The sequence below is a fragment of the Coturnix japonica genome, chromosome 5 (genome assembly GCF_054131305.1).
Source record: "Coturnix japonica strain WE chromosome 5, WE-NBRP24, whole genome shotgun sequence".
NCBI lineage: Eukaryota > Metazoa > Chordata > Aves > Galliformes > Phasianidae > Coturnix > Coturnix japonica.
Genome location: NC_140667.1, coordinates 54708424 through 54729107, shown reverse-complemented (window position 1 = coordinate 54729107; position 20684 = coordinate 54708424). Strand labels below are relative to the sequence as shown.

The following is a 20684-nucleotide window of genomic DNA, read 5'->3' as shown; positions in this document are numbered from 1 at the left end:
TGTGCTGTGTTTAGATAAAATGGAGCCAACGGAGGTTAATTTCTACAACACAAGAAAAGTAAGGGAAAGTGCATAGGAAGTGAGGGCGTGCCTAGGAAATAGTTATCGTTTAGAAAGGAAGAGAAGGAGAACTGTTTTTTGCTGTGCTGAGCAGAACCGAGGGCTTGTTATCTGCACCACAGCAATGTGAGTGCGGGCTGGGATTTGTGTGGGGGCAGGAAGGGCTTGAGGCAGGTTTGTGAGGGGCTGATGAGTGCTGGCTAATAGTGATACACAGCCGGGGGGAGCAGTAAGGGAACAGGGCTGAGGTGTTCTGAAACTCATTGGGGATCATCGGGATGCGGCAGTGCCGACTGCTGCTCGGGGTACGGCCTGCAGCGCCTGGAGCGGCCTGGGCAGTGTATTGGGCCGCCATCTTGCTTGGCGGCGCCATCTTGTTTAGCGTCACTATAGCAACGGAGCCCGGTGGCCGCCATCTTGTTTAGCGTCGCCGTAGCAACGCGCTCGGTCGGAGCGGAACGGCCGTTTCGTTTCGCCGTCTCCACACTGACCGGCCATGGCGGGTCGGTGCCGGCTGGAGGAGCTGGAGCTGAGCCCCGAGGAGCTGCAGCGGCTGCAGCGGGCGTTCCGCGATCAGCGCTTCCGGGAGCTGCTCGCCGAGTACGCGGCCGAGCTGAACGACCCGGAGCAGCGGCGGCTGTACGAGCAGGAGGTGACGGCCCTGGAGCGGCAGCGCGGCGTGGAGCTGCGCTTCATCCACCCGACGCCGGGCTACGTGCTGCGCACCAGCCAGGCCGGCTCCCGCCGCTGCTACATTAACGTGTGCAGTAACCCGCACATCGCCCCGCCGCGGGTCCGCCCCGAGCCGGGCGGGCATCGCTGGGAGCTGCCGCACAGCCTGGCTCCGGGCCGCGAGGAGCTGTGCCGGCCCGGCCGCCGCTGCGTGCTGTACGACGTGGTTTTCCACCCCGCCGCGCTCCGCCTGGCCGCCCGCAGCGCCCGGTTCCGCCGGCTGCTCAGCGACGCGGCGCTGGATGCGGTGGACGGACAATTCTCCGCGCAGCTCGACCGCAGCAACGCCACGGTGCTGCGCGGCACCCGCTACAAGGGCGTCCCGCAGGCTCCCGTCATCCGCTCCCCGCTGCCGGGCGCTGCCCCGCGGCCGCCAGCCGACACCGACACCGGCACCGACACCGACCCGCTGCTGCCGCCGCTGCCTCCTCCTCCCGTTCCTCCTCCCGCCGCTCCCCCGCCGGCTCCCGTTCCCAGCGCTCCGCCGCCCGGCCCCACCACCCCGCGCTGGAGCCTCCGGCACCGCTCCTACGTGGACCTGCAGGATTACCGCTGCGCCCGCGACTCGGCGCCCGGCCCGGTGCCCCGGGAGTTGGTGGTGACGGTGGAGCTGCCGCTGCTCCGCTCCGCCGCGCAGGCCGAGCTGGAGGTCCGCCCGCGGGAGCTGCGGCTCGACTCGCTCCGTCCCGCCTACCGGCTGCGGCTCCGCCTCCCGTACCGCGTGGACGAGAGCGCGGGCCGCGCCGTGTTCGACAAGGCCAAGCGGCAGCTGCTGGTCACGCTGCCCGTGGTGCCGCCGCCCGGGGAGCCCGGTGAGGGGCTGCGGGAAGAGCCCCGGCCCGGCCCGGATCTCCCCGAGGAGCCGCCGGCCGTTTCCCCCCCGCTGTCCCGCTCCGAGGCCGCTTCCCCGAGCGCCGGCCCCGAGCCTGGAGCCGCTTCCCCCGCTCCGAGCTCCGGCTCCGAGCCGCTTCCTCCCGCCGGAGCCCCCTCTCCGTGCCCGCCCGAGAGCGGCCCCGACCCCATGGCTCATCCCCGGGCCGGGGGTGACTCCGGTCCCGCCGCTGCCTCGTGCCCTCCGTTCCAGTGCCGGCAGGACGAGGCCTCCCTCACCCTGCTCCTGCTGGTGCCCGGCATCCAGCCCCACAGCCTCAGCGGGGACGTGGCCAACAACCGCTACAGCGTCCGCTTCTCCAGCGGTGCTGTCACCTACGGCCTCATCCTGCAGTTCCCCACCACCAACAGACTGGCTGCCCCCGAGACCAGCGTCAGCGTGGGTGCCCACAACGCTGCCATCCTGCTTGCCAAGGCCACGGAGAGCACCGGGCTTTGGGACAAGTACTGCTTCGGCTCTGACGCCTCTGCTCTGCAGGTAACAGCTTCTAGGGGCTGCTGTGCTCTCCCCACATCGCAGCCCCGTGTGTGTGATATCTCTTGGGTTATCACTTGCAGGGCTGGTTGCAGACGTCAGCGTGACGAACAACATAATTAGTGCTGGTATCGTGTGAGCGGAACGAAGGTCGTGTTGTGGAGCTGATAGCTCCGTCCTTGGGGCTGCAGTGACTTCTGCCTCCAGAGCTGAGGGGTTTTTCTAAAGGAAGTGCTGATCCAAGTGCAAAGGGCCCGGCCTTCATCCTTAACCTTACCCACGTGTGTTCGCCAACACTGCCAAGTTCACCAGCTGCTTCTCACAGCAACAGTCCAATAGTAACCACAGTGCTGAGCCTTAATTGCTCAGTTCCTCCAATTAGAGCACACTGTGTGGCTCTGAGGGAGATACACTTATCCATTAGTATATGTGCTGCTGAACCTTCCTGTTGATGCCCCATCCAGCAGGCTGCATTCCTTTCCTGTGAGCTTCCTGCAAGGAGGAGCTGATCAGCTGGGTATCAAAGCAGATGGATTTATTGAGAACCACCTGCACCGAACTGCTTACAGTGCAATTCCTCTACTTGTAGCAGAGCAGGAGCCTGCAGGTCTGTACAGGTGGGAGCACAAAGTGTTTGGCCCTGGGTGCTGAAGCAGTGTCAGGTTGCACCCAGGAAGCTCTTGTGCCAACTGCTGCTTATGTTCTGTATGGATAAGAAAGGGATGAATGGCAACTAGAGGCGTTCTGACTGCTTTTTCACCTAGTCTGTATATATCCATCTCTTGCACGGCGTGCCATGGTGCATGTCAGTCTGCTCACTCATTGGCGCATAGCAGACAGGCCTAAACATACATCTAGCAATCTTAGTCCTGGATTACCTGACAGTCTGCTGCAGTTCTCCAGGGACATCAGCAGAAATGATGATGGGGTGAGCACACAGTGACACTGCTGTGATTGATGCTCATTCATTAGCATTCATTGTTTTAAACGGTTATAGCAAAATCCTGCATTTGAAGGGCGCAGAGCGCAGCTTCCTGCGACTCTTTGCAGGGTTCTTGCTGAAAATTCAATTTGGGGGCAGGAAATTGTGCTGCAGTGTGTGGTGCTGTGGCTGATGGATGTGTTTGTATGCTTTGATCTCATCCTTGTGGTTAGGATACCTGATGTGTGCGTCATTATGATGGGGGGAACGTCTTTCCAGGGAAGGGTGTTCAAGTGCTTCTCAGTAATGGAATTTTTGATCAACACCACTTTTTTGTGTGATGAAACCCACAAATCTTTAAATGTTCTGAGTTTATCATACACTGCAAATGTTCAGGATGGAGAAGGAGGAGGAGGAGACCTGGAATTAGTCGCAGGCCTCCCAGCCATTCATTTATGTAACAGAGTAAAAAAGATGGATTTCTTCAGTGGTGCAGCCCTTCTGGATCCAGGGCAACAAATGGAAGCGGTTGGAATAATCTGAAGCCATTTGTTCTGTTTGCTTTTGTTCGGAACGGTGCTATTTCCCAGCACAGATAGCTGCGTTCACTGAGAGAAGTGAGAAAAATTAATATTTAATTAGAGCTGCTCTTATATCCTGTCTTCTGTCCATTAACGATTAGTCTGTGGTAGCTTCTCCTCTACTAATGTTGGTCTTCCTCAATTTGTCTGCTGTAATCTCTGTTATTTTTCTCCTTTGGATCTATTCTTGTAAATCAGAGCTAAGTTTTCTGCACTGGGATCTGCATCGGTCACAGAGGAGAGTACTTGAGGGATAAGCTCAGCACAGTGCCCTGCTGAACGGCGTTAGGTGGCTTTTGGTGGCCTGGGTGAGCAACATGTTATCCTTTACCTCCAGGTTGTGCTGCCGTCTGCTGTTTGTAGTCTCTTCTCCCACAGCCTCAGAGCTGGGGGACAGCAAACAAAGAGCCCGGTGTTGTGTATGGACAGGAAATGCCCATCCTGAAATCTTCTTGGAAGCTGCTTCTTATGGGAGACGAAGGGCTTGGGAGCAGGTTCCTTGCTGGGTGAGTGATGCAGGAACGTGCCTAGCTCGCCGCTGGCTGTTCCAATCCCCTGTGATGCTGCCCGTGTAATTGCCTCCCATTAACTCACCAAACAGCCAGCAAAATGCACTGGGATAATTGCTCGCTGCATGAGCGGAATGTGTGTCTTCAGAGCCCCATCCCCAGGCTGCGATGTATTGCAGCACGTTGCTTCACTTTTATCGCCTGCGTGCCTCTGCCCAGATCAACACACTGATAGCTGTGCTGGTAATTGCACAGCTCTGCCTCGCCTGCTTCTGAAGTTCCTTTACCACAATGGCCTCTTTTCTCCTTAGAAATTGGACTGATGCAGATAATGGAAGAAGAACGAGTCGTGCTCCGCTTAGAACAGCGCTCTTGAAGCAGAACTTCAAGGACTGGGTTTCCTTTTGTAAAGGCAGAGCCTCTTGAATGGCTGTGCTGAAAGATGGTATATTTAGAGCTCAGTTTCCATAGATGCTGAGCAGTCTGGATTCCCACCGCAGCTAAAGCAAGTGCTTATTTTCAGCAAACCTCTGCAGCACAACAGTCCTCCGCCCCCCAGACCTCAGATGTGTCGCTGCAAAGACTCCTTCATTTGATAGCTCTTAACGTCACCGATGTTCCCACTTTGCTGCACAATGGATCGCTCTCTGCCAGCCCTGAGCCGTACCTCTCTGATCAGCAGTTGCAGCCATTGCTTCTTTCTCTTTCAGAATAGTTTCACCCCTTGGCCAAACCATGGTGAGCAGAAATCCTATGAAAAAATAGACATTTCGTAACATTGGACTTGGATTGATATTTTGGGGGCTCAGATGTTTCTGTTTGTCGCAGGCTGTTATGCTCTGGTGCAGACCTCAGTGTGTTCATCCTCTGCCCATCTTTTTTCCAGGAGAGAGTGTCTGAATCCTAAGAGCCCACACTGAGGAAACCCCTCCACCAGAGAACGCCTTCATTTTAAGACAACAGAGCCTGTGAAATACATAATGAAAAAGAATAGCTGAAGCTGAATACCCATCAATAACGTTTGTGAGCCTGCCAGGCAAAGTTTCTGAGAACAGCATGTTCTGGAATGTCCCAGTTGACAGCAGAGCTGGCGTTGGGAAATTACTGAAACCATGTCTTTGTAGAGCGCTGCTGTGTTGTGTTTGCTCTCCTGTTTGATTCTGAACAGAAATTCAAGCCAGGATATTCAGCAGCTCCACTCTGGCTCACTATTGCAGCCCATCGGCATTTGTGTGTGCCATTCATTTCCCTCACCTGCCATCAGTGCAACCAAAGAAACTCGTTCTTTCATTACTGTGTGATGTCTTTGCTCAGGAAAGAAGTGTTGTGAGCGTTACTTAACACAGGTGTCTGAAAGGGAATTGTGCAGTGACACAAAGCTTTGCTTCACTGCTGTGGGGATGCTGATGTCTTCATGGGAAGTGTTTGATGGGTGCGTTACTGAACACAGTGTATTTCTGCTTGGCCTGCCCACCAGAGCCCAGTGAGACCCTGTCAAAGCTCTTGCTGTTTTTCCCTTTGTTAGGAGCCCTTAGATAATGCTGAAGCACTGTAACCTCTGGTTGCTGCCACGTGTCCAACCTCTGGACTGTGTCCAGGCGCTGTGGCTGGGCCCGCTCCCCTGCTCAGCTTTCCTTGTGTTCAGCAATCTCAGACATAGGTCTCTGGTGGAGAAACAGTGTTGGTTTGAGGGGCAACCGAGTGCACAGCCTGCAGAGTTGTTGGAGTGCAAGAAACCTTTGAAGGCTCTGCTGATCAGGAAGAGCTCTGAGCTGGGGAATGGAGCTGCTGCTGCAGCGTGCTCCTGTGGGGTGCCAGCACATCCAGCCAGCAGTGCTGGATCACAGCTGTGAGCTTGGATGCAGCCCTGCTGCCTTTACTGCACCTACGTTCTGCCTCCGGTTCCGAGCTGTTCTGAGCTGTTGGATGTTTTCTTTTAACATTCAATCGGTGTTACCATTTTCAGTCACTAAACTGCTAAACAGAGTTGGTGTCCCTTGGTTCGGGGCACCTCTTAGATGGCATCATCTTAGAAAATGGTTCTAGAAAATGAGCCTGTTGTGTTTAAAGTTTGCAGAAGTTTGGGTTTGGTTCACTTAATTTTCGGCTCAGCACTTGAGGACCCCTAAGGAGGTTTTTGGGAGACCAGGTTGGAAAAGGAGAACAGAACAAAGTCGCTGTTGTTTGTTTGGCTTTTTTCCCCAAGTAACCTCTTTCCAAACTGTTCAAATGATAGTTCGTTTCTGCTCCAAAGCAAACAAATGTCTGATGAACTTTGAGTTGGTAGCTGCATTATGGGAATAATGTTCTTACACAGAGTGGTTGTGTCGGGAAACATTAACCTACTGATGAAGCCCATGGAAACACTTTTTGAGCTGTTGGATCTTTGCAGTCATTAAAACCTTACAGAAGTTTCCAGCCCTGAGCCTCCAGTTCAGTACCTCCATCCCCCAGAACTGAGAGCCTCAAAGCTCCGCCTGTAGGACCCTACAAATGGAGGGGCTGTGGGTCCAGGTCTGTGGGACCAGCCTCTCCCCACAGAAGATGCCTGGATGCTGTGAGCCCGAGGCCTGCCCCGCTTTTAAAACCCTTGCAGCCTGTGTCAGGGTCTGGAGGATGCAGTGCAGAGCAGAGGGCTCAGAGTGCAGCTGTGCGACGGCACGGCTGAAAGCCACAGGAAAGAGCAAATGCAGTTCTGAGCTGCTACGACAGTATCATCGATATCAGAAAACAAACAGTTTAAGATGCAGTAATTTCTCTATAGGGTCATTGAATTCATCCGTGGAGGCTCGTCCTTTGCTGCTGCGTTTACAGGCCAGAGCAAACAGGTTTTTAAATACGTTGCTGAATCACTTCTTGCCAAATCTGTGCCTTGATAACATCTGCAGGAGTAGAAATGGCTCGGCATATGCTCGCTGTGAACGCAGAGTTTGAATTACAGTTGCTGGTTGTCTGGTCACGCTAATGACAGTCATTGTATTGGTAACAAATGGTGCTGCTTGTGCCAGCAGCACCTGCTGCTTTGATTCCTTCCAGGCTGCTGGCCCTCAGGCTTTGGGTACTTCCTTGAGGTGTAAGTGCAGGGCTGTGGGAGTTCAGCACAGAGCTGGTACAGGACCTGGAGCAGTGAGACAGAATGGTGCAAGCATCAGCACGAGCGGTTATTTCTTGTCCTCCTCTATACACTGAGCCTGTTGTGTTGAGGCTCTGCAGAAGTTTCTATGTTGTGGCGGTTCCTACACTAAATAGTAAAAGTAATAGGGAGCTGTTTTATTTTTCCACACAGATTTTTTGTGGTTAAGGTGACAGTTAAGTGTTGGAGCTTAGAAACCGTGCAGCATCTGAGTGTGCATAAGGCTGCATCTGCAGGGGGAAAAACTGCACAGAAGCACCTCTTTGTTGCTCAGTCTGGAGGTGGTGGTGCTAATTGGATGTAACCTCCATTGGGCTGATGACTGGGGATGACAGAACGAGACGTTCTGGATATGAGTGACAGCAGAAGCCTTGCTACTTATTCCTCCTGTCTCCAACTCAAGTATTCAGTGCTGAATGGAAAGGCGGTTGCCCCATGCAGCCCTCTGGGTCGGACTGGTTTTGCTGTGCAGACTGAGGTCTGTCTACCCACAGCCTTAATAGGAGCTCTGGGCTCCATCACTCTTAGGAAACTGCTCCTCCAGGATGTGTTTTAGGGCTGTTTGTTAATGGTAGGTGATTGAAATCTTCAAACCTGTGGCGGCGTGTTTTGAGCTGATGCTGAACAGCAGCTGACAGCCTCAGGACCTGCCCTACCCTGTGTGAGCCCTGGGCACCTCTCTGCTTCTCCCAGCTGCTCTTGGCTCATGCCAAAGGGGAGACCTGAGGAGCCTTCTCAGGTGCATGTGAAAGGGAAACCGTCATGCATGTTTCATGGCTGTGGCTTCAGGTCTGAATGCCCAAGGTGTTGGTGTTTAACGGAAGCAAGAAGCTGAAACAAATCCCTGGTGGTAGGACAGGTGAGAACAGCAGAACAGCATCGCTGTGAATTGTTCCTCAGATCTTTATATGAGTCGTGTATCCAAAGAGAGAAAGCACGTTGATTTCCTTTGTACTTGTAATCAAGAGGAGCTCAGTGCAGAATCCATATCCACAAGTGAGTGCTGGGACTGCTGCTATGTGAATCGGGCTTCTGGTGTTGTTCCACATGTGTTTCTTGCTCCAACACCTCTGAAACATGGGACAGAATGAACATAAGCTGTTCTTTCTTTTCTTTAGGAGAGGTTGTTTGTCACTGAAGAAAACGTTGATGGATTCCTAGACACTGTTCTGTGCCCCTCCTCGTGCACGCAGTCGGACCTGGGAGCTCAGCCGTTAATTGAGGTGCTCGATGTGTCTGAGGACAGAAGTCAGATCAGGCTGCAGGTAAGGAGCTCTGGCAGCACTGTGTGCTGCTGACTGATCTCTGTACTTGAGCTGAAGAGCGTCAGCTCAACTGAAACTGCTGTCTTGATGCAGCACGGAAAACTATAGTGTATGGTGTGTTTGTAAGCACTGGTGTCAGTTTGTAGGAAGAGGTTCATGTTTCTGCCATTTAATGTCACTGAGGGACTGAAGCTTCATTATATTTCACTGGGAAGGAGGAGAGCTGTGATGCGATCACTGGAGATGTTCTTTCACCTTGCAGGAATACACAGTGGGATCCATGCACTGACTTTTGCTGATATATAAAGAAAAAGTGGCCAACCATTTACCTGGTGTGCCTCCTTTAGAGCAGTCCCATGTGCACACAGGTGACGAGAACACCCTGCAAACAAATCAGGGCAGGTGTCTTCTGAACAAAACCAGGACTTCCTTAACGTTGAACTAAATAAGTGAATGCTCCATGTCCTTCCTATGTACAGTGGTTGGGGTGGAGCCTGGTAAGCAGAGCTGGGCTTATCTCAGGGACCTGGGCAGGAGGGAGGGCAGGAAGCTGAACTAGAACACAAAGGGCTCCTTAGGATGGGCAGAGAGTGCTCTGTTGCTGCCAGTGTTTCGTGCTCTGCCTTATCACAAGGACAGTGAAAACCTGGAGAATCTTGTTTGTGAAGAATTGGGTCTCAGACTCATAAAAGTAGTTCTTTTGGTTCTTACCAGAGTGAGCCACGGCTCTGTGGTCAGGGAGGCTGTGATGCAGGCGGTGCAGCAGGTGGCACAGCTCACCCTCTCCTGAGGCAAACAGAGCAATTCCTCGATGAACTCACTGAGGCCAATGGAGAAAGGCAGCCTGTTGCCAGTCCCCATGTTCTCAGACAACAAGACAGTCGTGTCCCTCACTGTGAGGTTCAAACCTGCTCCTCGCAGTGGGGGTTCAGCTCCTTTGGCTGATGTTGTCACCCCTGGGCATGGTGGCTGGCCTTTTCCCACTCTGTTAATTGCATTATAAGCCATGACCACGTGGAAGCTGCCCAGTAGCGTTTCCTACTGCAGAGGAAACCCTGAGGAAGCGAGGAGCCTCCTGGCCCCTCATTCCCACTGCACGGGATCAGGAAAACCTCTGCACCACACTGACTGCTTCCTGGGGGGAGAAAGTTCACAGCAGCACGGGCTGCCTGGTCAGCTTCAGATATTAAACAATTAATGTATTTTCTCCCCAGGAGCAGGAAGCAGCCTGTTCTGAACGTGATGAAACCAAACAAGCAGCGAGCAGCTCAGGAGGAGACGCTGATGTGAAGAACAACGGGGACCAACTCCAAGCAGAGCCAGAGCCAGAGCTGGAGCGTGCTGCCAGTGCCACGGCTGAGGGACAGCCTGCAGAAACACAGCGAGCTGCCACATCTTCTGTAACAGCTGAAACAATAGGAGAAGTGGATGGAGGTTCACAGCATTGTTTGCAGCAGGAACCTTCTGACACCGGTGCAGCACTTCCTGGCAAACCCGGGGGAAAAGAACAAGCTTTAGATGAGGCATTCGAAGGGCTGGGGCTGGAGGGGGGGGCAGGGAGCACAGCTGCATCCCCACTCCTGCAGGAGGTGGGTGCGGATGGGAGCGTGCAGAGCATTGCAGACCACAGCACACACTGCAGCATTGCCTTCCAGAACTCCGTGCTGTATGAACTGGACTAAGGGGCCACGCCAGCATTTCCTCCTCTTGTTTGACTCTGGTTTGTGTGGCTGCAGGGCTGAAAGCAGAACCAGGTTCCTTCTGAAACTTTAATCTGTCAGACGAAGAATACTTCAGCCATTAATACTTTCTGAAGGTAATAGGTCTAAGTTTCCTTTAATCATACGTATGGGTTGAAATAATTTTGCGGACAGGAACGATGCAGCTGAAGCTCCGCGCTCCTGGAAGACGGTGCCTCTTTATTGTTTATGTAACTTTCTTAATGTGTTGCCAGATTACACAGAGTAGTTGTATATCCTCCTCCTAATGGCTCCCTCAGGAGCCGCTGTGTTTAGTCCACCTAGAAATGAGCAGTGTTCATCATTTGCTCAAACCCTTCATTTTGTGATAACTGCAGGATTAGGCAGCCGCCGAGTTCTAGCAATCAAATGAAATTCCTAATTACACGGAGAAGTTCTAATTAGTCTCCTAGAAATAATTAGCATTTATACCGCATATTCCGTCCTAGTACATGTTTTCAGCGATGCAGCATCCAAGCACAGCCCCGTCTGTCAGCTGAACAAACACAACCGTGCAATAAAACCATGCTGTCTTGTGGCCGTCCGCTCAGCGCAGGCGACGTCTGGAGCTGATTCCCTTCATCCAGATGAGATGTGCTGTGAGTGCAGCAAGCTGCGGGCTCCTCCTCCCCGAAGTGCAATAACCAGGAGAACAAATCTGCAGTAAACTTTCAATTCCTGTTCTGACCGCTTCTGGTTTTTGAGTCGAACGAGACCACAGCTCTCAGAACGCAGTGAAATGGGACGTGGTTCACAGCTGCTCTGGAATCACCCCCACGGTGCAGCACAAGTCCATAGGGACGGCAGCCCTGGGGGTGGGGGCTGTGCAGGGGAGGGGAGCCCACAGTGGAGGGATGGGATGAGCCAGCACAGCCTGCACTGCTGTTCTCAGCATCAGCCCTGACCGTGGCACTGTGAAATGGAGCCAGTACCACAGCTCATACAAAGTCTTGGCACTCAAATTACCCGTAACAGAAACGCAGTTAATCATGGCACGTGCAGAGTGAACAGTTTGTATTATTTGGACTGTTTCACAGAGCTTGGCTTGCTCTGGAAGGAGCACGTAGGTGACACACTCACAGCCTAAAGCAGAAGGGCAGCGCTGCCTGTGTCCCTGTGCACAGGGAGCTCTTGTCACTGGTCTCATAACACCAGCTCTATCCCATCCCATGAGAAAGGAAGTTGAGTTTTCACATTCCCTCAACATAAGACGTACTATAAGTCCCTCTGCCTCCTTCACCCACAGCTTCATTTGCTGCCATGCTCATGTCCCACACAACCTCCCTGCTGCCAGCAGTGCTGTGCCATCACCTTAACGCAGACTGATGAATGCACAGTGTTAACGAAGGGCTCTGCTGCTCCCACCTCCATTCAGCCCCTTCCATCGCCCAGCACTGCTCCCACCTCACACCGTTTGTATTTGCTCCAGTGCAAGCTGGGGGCATCACACAGCTGTTGTTCTATTCTACCTCCATTAGAGCCACTCATTAAAACCACAGCAGAGTTCAATGGACACCGCCCTGCATCCCGGCTCCACAGCAACACAAGGGACCGTCACCTTTTGGGGATAATGAACAACTCCAGCATTACAAAACAACTGAATTTTATTTTGGCGGAACTAAAAAACCTGTATATATTTATCTACATCGTAGTAAAAACAATGATTTCTTTTATCCTTCATATATTCACCAACACGCGGCCGACCGCCCGGCACCGCGGGTTGCATGGAGGCAATGCAGCACACGGGACGTGGTGCAGAACAAGGAGCCGAGGTGAACAGTGAGCACAGCAGTGTGTGCTTCCAGCAGAGCTTCCTCGTCCTCCTGCAGCTGAGCACAGCACGGAGCACAGCACACAGCAGCCATCCATGCTGCTCCTGCAGCCCGGCTGCTGAGCTCCGCACACGACAGATGAACGTTCTGGGACACCTTTGACATGAACGTTTATTCATATTAAAGCAGAAACCAACTCATAAATGCTCGGTTTTAGTTTGTTTTTCTCTCGACACACGTGTGTGTGCGTCTGTAAAAGGGACGGGGCAGTTCAAACAGGAGAAGGCTGCACTGTGCTCCTCACTGGAGGCGGCGGTAACTCTTACAGAGTTCATGGTCCCGAATGTCCCCCCAGCCCCCGTTCTTGACGTGAGGGGACAGCGGCGCCATGGAGAACCTTTTGCTGACGCTCATGGTCTCGGGGAACAGGAACTGCTGGTTGCTGCTCAGCAGGGAGTCGATTTTGGCACTCTGTGAGCCCGGCCGGCACGACTTCTTGTGGTGCATCCCGCAGTCTCCCGTGTGGAACACGCGGGGGATTTCGGGCACCAGAACCTTCCAGAACTTTGGAAGACACGAGACAGTCAAGTGCTGCAGCGTCCAGTCCCAGTTGTAGTCGTCGTAGGTGCAGAAGGCGTCCGTGCACTCGATGAGCTGCCGGTAGGTGTCTCTGCCGAAGGCCATGCCCATGTTGTGCTCCGTGGACTTCCACGTCTTCACCTCGGCCTTGTCGGCGCGGCCGGCGAAGCCGCCTCGGCCCAACGCGTAGGAGCCCAGCGAGAGCAGCTGGCAGTCGGGGCAGTCGCGCTGCCGCAGCGCCCACAGCCGCTTCAGCACGTGGTAGAAGTCGGGCGCCAGGTAATGGTCCTCCTCCAGGAACACCACGGGCCCGTCGTGCTCCCGCAGCGCCCGCACGCGCTCCCACACGAAGTGCAGCTTCCACCACCAGTGGTGCTTGGTCTGCGAGAACCGCGCCTCGCGGTAGTGGCCGAACGAGTCGGGGAACTCGGCGTTGATGCAGCCCAGGCGCAGCGCCGCCGCTCTGCCCACGTCGCGGGGACAGTCGCGGGGGTCGTGGCCGGGGAACTCGCGCGGGTAGAGCTGGACGCTGAATGGGAAGAAGACCTGCAGCACGGGGCAGAAGTCCACGTCGGCCGCCAGCCGGTTCAGCTCGTCGTCCCACAGGTCGTGGCTCAGCACCAGCAGCGCGTTCTCCACGCCCGGCGCGCGCCGCAGCGACTCGAGCAGCAGCCGCAGGTGCTCGGCGCGATCGTGCACCTGCACCACCAGCACCACGTCGGGGCCGCCGGGCCGGGCCGGGAAGCGCCCCGCGTTGCGCAGCGGCTGGTCGAAGTTGAGGCGGTACACGAGCGAGCGGCGGCTCAGCGTCCCGTTCTCGGCGCCCGCGGTCGGGGCGGCGCCGGAGGCCGCGGCCGAGGCGTTGTCGGGGCGGCGCGGCGCTTCGCTGACCCGCGGCGGGTCCCCGGTGCCGCCCCGCGGCTGGAGCTGCTGCAGCTGCTGCCGCTGCCGCCTCCGCCGCCCGCCCGTCCCCCCGCCGCCCCACAGCACCAGCGCGCAGCCCAGCAGCGCCAGCGCCAGCAGCAGCACCTTCCGCTTGTAGATCCGCAGCCTCATCCTCCCGCCGCCGGCGGCCGCGATGCCGCCGGCAACGCCGCTCCCGGGCCCCGCTCCGCGCGTGTGCGCCACGCCGCCAACCCACGAGCACACGTCGCCGGCCGCCATAGGGCGACACGGGCAGCGCCAGCGCCTCCCGATTGGACAACGGAGACGCCATTTTGAGAGCGGCTTCCGGCGGGGCGGGACGGGACGGGACGGGGGGAGCGGCCGGACGGGGATGCGAGGCACCGCTACGACCCGGTCCGACCCGATCCGATCCGACCCGATACGCTGCAACGGAACCGCGGGGCTGCGGCCCCGAGACGCGGGCGGGGGGTGGCGGATCATCAGCGGGGATATGATCCGTAACGATCGAACAGCGCACACAGACGGAGGGTTCAGCATTTAATAACACAGAACGGAACGGGAACGTTTAAAACACGAGTTGAGGAGCGAGGAACCTTCAGGCAGCAGCGCCGGGAGCTGCCGGGTCCGTCACCGTTACACAGCGGGACTGAGCAGCACAGCACTGAAGGAACCAGCTCGTGTGGGTAGAAAAGGTTTGTATTACAAAGATCCCAGAGTACAAAACAACACGGGGCCCTGCTGGGAGCTACACCTGATGGGCACGGAGAACACAACGGGGGTCATTCCCAGCCCACGAGCACTGCTGGCTGCAGCAGCACATTGAGCAGCGCATCCCCCCCGTGCAGGGCTGAACCTCCTGCAGCTCCCATGCACGACTATGGGCTGTCAGTGGTCGGCGCTGCTCTGCAGGTACCGGTCCAGGAACTGCGAGTAGCAGCCCAGGGAACAGAAGTAGCAGATGATGGGAGCCTCCGTGCCGCCCATGTTGTCCACCAGCACCACGGTGTGAGCCACGTGGTGCAGGTTCATGGTCACCGTCATCTGGATGAAGCTGCTCAGGCAGGAGCTCCCGCATTGGCAGGTCTTGGCCACGTCCAGGTCCTCACACAGGTGGGAAGGCAGCAGCTGAGAACTGTACGGGATCCTGTGGGACGAGAGCAGGAGGTGGAATCAACCGACAGCACTCAGTGCCAAGGTGAGACCCAGCTCAGCCTGGTGCCGGGTACACACAGGGCAGCTCTTATTCTGTTGTGTCAATGACAACACTGAGAACCGAGTGCTGTGTTAACTGCAGCTGTGTGAGGCCAGCAGCTCACACCGGGCTGGCAGAGCAGGGCTGACTCATCACTACACCGACGTGTCCCATCACCCACATTGCTCAGGCTCCTGTGGGCTTTGTCACCGGCTCCATTTCAGCACATCCCTAATTGAGGTCAGCACAAACACCATCACAGCTCTGATTGTGAACACCACTACACAGATTGATTTCCAAGTGTTTGTGTTTTGTTTCCTACCTTTCTCAAGGTTTTTACAGCTTATTATCACTCCCGTTCCCTGCTCATTAACTCTCACACCCGGTCAATGTCAGACTCAATGCACGTTGCCCACCTGCTACTTGTTTTGGGTGTGAAGTTAATCACACTCAGCAAATCCACTCCATGGAAGAAGCCCCTGTACACGGGGGGCACACAGCACAGTTAGTATGTGAGCACAGGATGAAGGGTGAGCATGTTAGAAAGCAATTTCCAAGCCAGAGCCCAACAGAAAACACAACCTGAGCCATAAAACCCGCTGTAACATCAGCTCCTGCATAGAAAAAGCTGGAAGCAGCTCAGGGTTATAGAGCTGAACCTTTTCCTATGGCTGGGCAATAACACTCTGTGATGGTGCCCTCATCCTGTGGATACAATTTCAATCTGCAGTGTTAAAGGCTTCCAAGTTCCCAATTTACTGCTGGAACCTGTGCTGTCCCTCATCATAACAGCATTAATGGACGAGCAGAATCCAAAGCAACTTGAGCACCGTGAGGAGCAGTTCCCACTAATGGGAAGAATCCAAACCAGGGAAGCTGAGCGGGTTTGAGACAGAGAACACGAAACGTGTGTCCATCGAGCCACCCTTACCTGTAATTTACAGTAGCTCTCGCAGCACATTCTAACAAAGTCAATGGTATTTTCAGGTGTATGTTGGGAAGGAGGGGATTGGGCTGTTCAAAAGGGTTTCCAAAGAGATCCAAGTTCTCAAGGCAGAGTTTCCTAAAATCGCTGGGCAGGAATGGCAGTTTGTTTCGAGCTGCCGACAGGAAGCGCAGCTGATCCAACTGGCCCATCTTGAACGGCAACCTGATCAGCTCGTTGTCATCCAGCTTTAAGTTCACCAGTTCTCGCAGCTGGCAGAACTGAATGGGGAGGGCTTTGATTTTGTTCTGGCTGAGGTCCAAGCACTGGAGTGATTTCTGCAGGGTAGAGCAGCACAGAGCGCTGCTGAAGGACTCCAGGTGATTGTCGTGCAGGTTCAGCTCCTGAAGGAACACCAGGTCACCGATGGTGGCCGGCAGCTGCTTGATGTGATTGTGACTCAGGTCTAATTTGCGCAGCTTCTTCAGACACAGCACACGCGTGTCGATCCGGGCCAGCCTGCAGTACGAAGCTTGGAGGTGCTCGAGGGAATAGGGGAAGCTCTTGGTGAGCGGATAGTCCCTTTTGGAAGTGATGATCAGTTTTGTTTTAGGCTTCTCAACTTCGGAGGTCTTTGCCGGTACCAAAGCTGAGAGTGGGAGAGCAGCGACATCGGTCCCTTGGTGAGCCAGTCTCACAGCTGAAAGGAAAGTCTTTAGATTGCTGGCATTTGCCTGCAGGAAAACACGAGCATGGCATTAAAAGTTCATTATTCTTGCACTCATTTGTACAGTAACTTTTGGAACCACTTTGTACACACACAGAACCATAGAATGGCCTGGGTTGCAAAGGCCCACAGTGCTCATCCATTCCAACCCCCTGCTGTGTGCAGGGTCACCAACCAGCAGCCCAGGCTGCCCAAAGCCACATCCAGCCTGGCCTTGAATGCCTGCAGGGATGGGGCATCCGCAACCTCCTTGGGCAACCTGTTCCAGTGTGTCACCACCCTCTGGGGGAAAAACTTCCTCCTAAGATCCAACCTAAACCTCCCCTGTCTCAGTTTCAAACCATTCCCCCTTGTCCTATCACTGCCACCCTCATAAGCAGGGGGTGGATAGCGATAAGACACACTAGGGCAGCTCTCCCCAACTACAGGCAGAGCTGCCATGTCCCCAAGTAAGGAGCAAACTGAAGCTGAAAGGAAGGAGAAAAAGTACTCCAGACCTGTAAAGTCCAAGTAGAACAGCTCACCAAAGAGATGAAGTTGCAGGCAATATTTCTTGGCTCCCTTGGCGTGAGATGCAATAAGTACTTTCCTTCTGGAGCTAAACACACTGGGATGTTTAGGTAAGTTTACACTGTTTACGTGAGTTGAAAGTAAGGGTGCTTTGTGTTCTGGGTGTTTAAAACTGATTCCCTCCACAATACCTACATAAAGGAGACATAATGTCTCTATGAATGCATTGAGAAAAATACTAAGAGAAACAAGCAGGGAAAAAAAAAAGCAAAAAGAATGATCTGGAAGCGTTCAGGAAATCATTTTCTGCCACAAGCCCAATGTCTGCCCTGCAGAAAAGAAGTCAGAATAGTGAATTAGTGCGCTTCAGCAGCACACGAGTCCTGTGTTCCAGAGCTAAATGAGAGATGACAAAGCAACCAGAGATTATGGAGCCTGGTGTGCAGAGCAGCAGGCACAGACCTGCTGAAGGCAAAAAGCCCAACACGAACCCACTGAACACACTGACTTTAGTATTTTTGCTCCAGGGTTCAATGGTGCAGATGGATGTTTCTCAGCTTAATTTGTGACGGGGCTGAAGGCAGCACAGCAACAGGCAGCTGCAAGGAGCTGGGGTTCGCTCAGTGTTTGCGTACAATCAGCATCACAGCTGGGAAACCCTTGATCTACAAAGGGATCAACTCTAAGAGTGAGGAAGTAATGAAAACAGAGCTGTGGAATTATTTGAGTTGGAAGGGCCATTCGAAGGCCATTTTGTCCAACTGCCCTGCCACAAACAGGGACACGTACAGTGAGATCAGGCTGCTCAGAGCTGACAGCTCTGGTTTCAGCACTGAACAGGTTGCCCAAGGAGGCTGTGGATGCCCCATCCCTGCAGGCATTCAAGGCCAGGCTGGATGTGGCTCTGGGCAGCCTGTGCTGCTGGTTGGTGACCCTGCACACAGCAGGGGTTGAACTGGATGAGCACTGTGAGCACCTTTCCAACCCATCCCGCTGTCCCTGTACCCACACGCACCTTACTGAGGCACACATCCACGGGTGGCTCCTTCAGTCTCACGGTTGCTTTCCCCTCCTCCACGAAGCGCGTGAAGAACCGCTCCACGTTGTCCTTCACCTGCCGGGGAACAGCGGGCGCTGAGCGGGGCGTTGTGTGGTAGGAACCCGCCCGGCCTCCCAGCCCTCAGCCTCACCTGGTAGCGAACCCCGGCGCGGTCCCTGGCCGTGCACACCATGAGGCACACGCCGCCCCGCGCCCGGCCGGGCTGGCGGCCGAGGGCCAGCAGCGCTCTGCTGGGGCGGCCGCGGCCCGTGAGCCCGCAGGTGGGCAGCAGGCGGCTCTGCACCTCCACATCGCAATGCAGCTTCATCCCGCAACGCCTCCCCTTCCCGCCCTTAAAGCTCTTCCGGCCGGGAAGGGAAGGCGAGACAAGGAGACGGGAGGGAGGAGCGGCCGGAGCTGCAGAGCCGGGAACCAGCGCCACCTGGCGGCGGGGAGGAGCTGTAGGATATGCTGACAATAGCAGGACACGGGGAAATGGTTTTAAGTTGAAAGAGGGAAGATTTAGGTTGGATGTCAGGGGGAAGTTCTTCACTAGGAGAGTGGTTAGGCCCTGGAACAGGCTGCCCAGTGAGGTTGTGGATGCCCCGTCCTTGGAGGTGTTCAAGGCCAGGTTGGACGGGGCCCTGGGCAACCTGATCTAGTAAAGGTGTATGTTTGGTGGCCCTGCCAGGCAGGGGGTTGGAACTACATGATCCTTGAGGTCCCTTCCAACCCGGGTCATTCTGTGATTCTGTGTAGAACGGCAGGAGCGCGGAATGGTCCCGGCTGGAAAAGCCCCCGAGATCCCAACACACCCCATGTGCCCCACAGCGGCTCCGGAGCAGCTCCAGGGACGGCGACCGAGACCTGCGGGACGGGGACAGGCTGCGAGATGGGAGCGTTCAGAATCATGGGATCATTGAATCACAAGGCTGGAAAGGACTGACAGGATCGTCCAGTCCAACCGTCCTCCCCCTACCACACCTACAGCAAACCCCAAACCATCTCTCCTAGCTCCATATCCAGATGCTTCTTGAACACTGCCAGGGATGGCGACTCCACCACCTCCCTGTGCAGCCATTGCAGTGCCTGGCCACTCTCTGAGAGAAAAAGTTCCTTCTTATGTCCAGCCTAAACCTCAACTGATACAACTTGTGGCCATTTCCTCAGGTCCTGAGAAAAACACCAAGTGAAAGCGCAGCGCCTTCAGCCCGGAGGTCGGCGTGGGGACGGCAGCCGAGGGGCGGTGTACGCAGTGCACAGCTCGCTCTCGGCCAGCAGGAGGCGCTATAGAGCACAGCAATAACGCGGTGTGTCCAGCAGGAGGTGCTGTAGAGCACAGCAATAACGCGCTGTATCCAGGGCACAGCAATGACGCGGTGCCGCCAGCAGGAGGCGCTGCGCACACGGGGCAATAATGACGGGCCGGGGGTCGCGGGTGGGTAAAATTGTTTCGTGTTTTGGTCAAAAAGGAACCCGCGTCTCTCTGTGTTGCCCAGGCTACGCTGCAGTGACTATTCACAGGCGCGATCCCGCTACTGACCGGCACGGGAGTTTTGACCTGCTCCGTTTCCGACCTGGGCCGGTTCACCCCTCCTTAGGCAACCTGGTGCGCCTCGGCTCCCCGGGGCTCACCATATTGATGCCGGCCTTAGCGCGGACGCCCGCTCGGCATAGCGCACTGCAGCCCAGAACTCCTGGGCTCAAGCGATCCGGCGGGCTCAGCCTCCCGAGTAGCTGGGACTACAGGCGTGCGCCACCGCGCCCGGCAGCGGCAGCAGCGCCGCGCGAGCCATACAGCTCTAACACGGCGGTGACGTCACACGGCGCAGGGAGGGGGAGCGGGTCGCTCTGCGCACGCGCCGCCCCCCAGTGCCGCGGTGCAGGGCGGGAGGCCGGGCCGGGTTGATTAGCGCACGCGCGGGCCGCCATCTTTCTCTCTGTGCTGGTGGCGCCGCACGCAGCCATGGGGCACCAGCAGCTGTACTGGAGCCACCCCAGGAAGTTCGGGCAGGGATCGCGGTCGTGGTCAGTGCTCACCCCGGGGTTATTGGGGTTGTTATTGGGGTTATTGGGGCTGGTGGGTCTCGGTCTCTTTCACTCTGTCGTGGTTTCTCCCCGCTCCGCCATTACCCGCCCTGACCGCTCCCTTCTCTCCACAGCCGCGTGTGCTCCAACCGCCACGGCCTGATCCGAAAGTACGGGCTGAACATGTGCCGGCAGTGCTTCCGCCAGTACGCCAAGGACATCGGCTTCATCAAGGTCAGCACACATTGCCTGCACCCCCCTATTGCCCCCCCCCCCATTGCCCCCCATTGCTGGTTCCTCACTCCTGTCGTTCTCTTGCAGCTGGACTGAGCGCTGGGATCATGAGGTCACCGCTGGATCCTGCGTTCTCCTCGGCCCTCCCTGCAGCACCTCGGTGTAGCCTCTGTCAATAAATGGCCTCCCTGCCCTATTAACCGGTGTCTCGCTGTGTTGTGTATCTGTTTGTAGGGCTCGTATCCCGCTATCGTGCCTGTTTTAGGAGGGCTGGGTTCTGGGTTGGTCTGAATGGGCTTGGCTTGGTTTTTTAGGCTTTAGCCAGACAAAACCAGGTGATGCCTTAAAGATGATCCAGGGGCTGGAGCACATCCCCTGTGAAGACAGGCTGAGGGAGCTGGGCTTGTTCAGCATGGAGGAAATAAAGCTGTGGGGTGACCTCAGTGCAGCCTGCCAGGACCTGAA

The 20684-nt window shown here is 55.6% G+C and overlaps 4 protein-coding genes and 1 non-coding gene across 8 annotated transcripts; 2 read left to right on the top strand and 3 right to left on the bottom strand.

Moving 5' to 3' along the window:
- Window positions 1-13: 13 nt before the first annotated feature.
- On the top strand, window positions 14-12283 carry DNAAF2 (dynein axonemal assembly factor 2). Of its 4 annotated transcripts, none has more exons than XR_014946853.1 (3): window positions 14-2765; window positions 8422-8568; window positions 9783-10991. XR_014946853.1 is itself a non-coding variant. In XM_015865917.3 (3 exons), the coding sequence occupies exons 1-3, from the start codon at window positions 557-559 to the stop codon at window positions 10248-10250; spliced, it is 2220 nt and encodes a 739-aa protein (XP_015721403.2). In that variant the 5' UTR covers window positions 14-556; the 3' UTR covers window positions 10251-12283. The 4 variants fall into 4 exon arrangements, 1 of the variants encoding a protein (XP_015721403.2); XR_014946855.1 differs by lacking the exon at window positions 9783-10991 and adding an exon at window positions 3999-4167 and having other exon boundaries at window positions 14-2161; window positions 8422-8556; XR_014946854.1 differs by lacking the exons at window positions 8422-8568; window positions 9783-10991 and adding exons at window positions 3999-4167; window positions 4482-4616 and having other exon boundaries at window positions 14-2161.
- Window positions 11894-13825, bottom strand: MGAT2 (alpha-1,6-mannosyl-glycoprotein 2-beta-N-acetylglucosaminyltransferase). The gene has a single exon (XM_015865920.3). The coding sequence runs from the start codon at window positions 13820-13822 to the stop codon at window positions 12380-12382; it is 1443 nt and encodes a 480-aa protein (XP_015721406.2). The 5' UTR covers window positions 13823-13825; the 3' UTR covers window positions 11894-12379.
- A 263-nt stretch (window positions 13826-14088) lies between these two features.
- LRR1 (leucine rich repeat protein 1) lies at window positions 14089-18312 on the bottom strand. Its single transcript, XM_015865921.3, has 4 exons — window positions 18109-18312; window positions 17934-18032; window positions 15688-16415; window positions 14089-14708 (listed from the first exon to the last, which is right to left on the bottom strand). The coding sequence occupies exons 1-4, from the start codon at window positions 18283-18285 to the stop codon at window positions 14450-14452; spliced, it is 1263 nt and encodes a 420-aa protein (XP_015721407.1). The 5' UTR covers window positions 18286-18312; the 3' UTR covers window positions 14089-14449.
- Window positions 18313-19427: 1115 nt separating this feature from the next.
- Window positions 19428-19727, bottom strand: LOC146760858 (signal recognition particle RNA). The gene has a single exon (XR_014947286.1).
- Window positions 19728-19893: 166 nt separating this feature from the next.
- Window positions 19894-20419, top strand: RPS29 (ribosomal protein S29). The gene is made up of 3 exons (XM_015865926.2): window positions 19894-19985; window positions 20120-20219; window positions 20307-20419. Exons 1-3 carry the CDS (start codon window positions 19924-19926, stop codon window positions 20313-20315), a joined length of 171 nt encoding a protein of 56 aa, XP_015721412.1. The 5' UTR covers window positions 19894-19923; the 3' UTR covers window positions 20316-20419.
- The last annotated feature ends 265 nt before the right edge of the window (window positions 20420-20684 follow it).

What these genes read in the sequence shown, in the direction of transcription:
- DNAAF2 (XM_015865917.3), top strand. Translation starts at nt 557, where the DNA reads ATGGCGGGTCGGTGCCGGCTGGAGGAGCTGGAGCTGAGCCCCGAGGAG. An exon ending in CTGACGCCTCTGCTCTGCAG is followed by an intron (nt 2,162 to 8,421) that starts GTAACAGCTTCT and finishes TCTTTTCTTTAG; the next exon opens with GAGAGGTTGTTTGTCACTGA. An exon ending in GAAGTCAGATCAGGCTGCAG is followed by an intron (nt 8,569 to 9,782) that starts GTAAGGAGCTCT and finishes TTTTCTCCCCAG; the next exon opens with GAGCAGGAAGCAGCCTGTTC.
- MGAT2 (XM_015865920.3), bottom strand. Translation starts at nt 13,822, where the DNA reads ATGGCGGCCGGCGACGTGTGCTCGTGGGTTGGCGGCGTGGCGCACACG.
- LRR1 (XM_015865921.3), bottom strand. Translation starts at nt 18,285, where the DNA reads ATGAAGCTGCATTGCGATGTGGAGGTGCAGAGCCGCCTGCTGCCCACC. An exon ending in GCGCCGGGGTTCGCTACCAG is followed by an intron (nt 18,033 to 18,108) that starts GTGAGGCTGAGG and finishes GTTCCCCGGCAG; the next exon opens with GTGAAGGACAACGTGGAGCG. An exon ending in TGGATGTGTGCCTCAGTAAG is followed by an intron (nt 16,416 to 17,933) that starts GTGCGTGTGGGT and finishes GTTTTCCTGCAG; the next exon opens with GCAAATGCCAGCAATCTAAA.
- RPS29 (XM_015865926.2), top strand. Translation starts at nt 19,924, where the DNA reads ATGGGGCACCAGCAGCTGTACTGGAGCCACCCCAGGAAGTTCGGGCAG. An exon ending in GGGCAGGGATCGCGGTCGTG is followed by an intron (nt 19,986 to 20,119) that starts GTCAGTGCTCAC and finishes TTCTCTCCACAG; the next exon opens with CCGCGTGTGCTCCAACCGCC.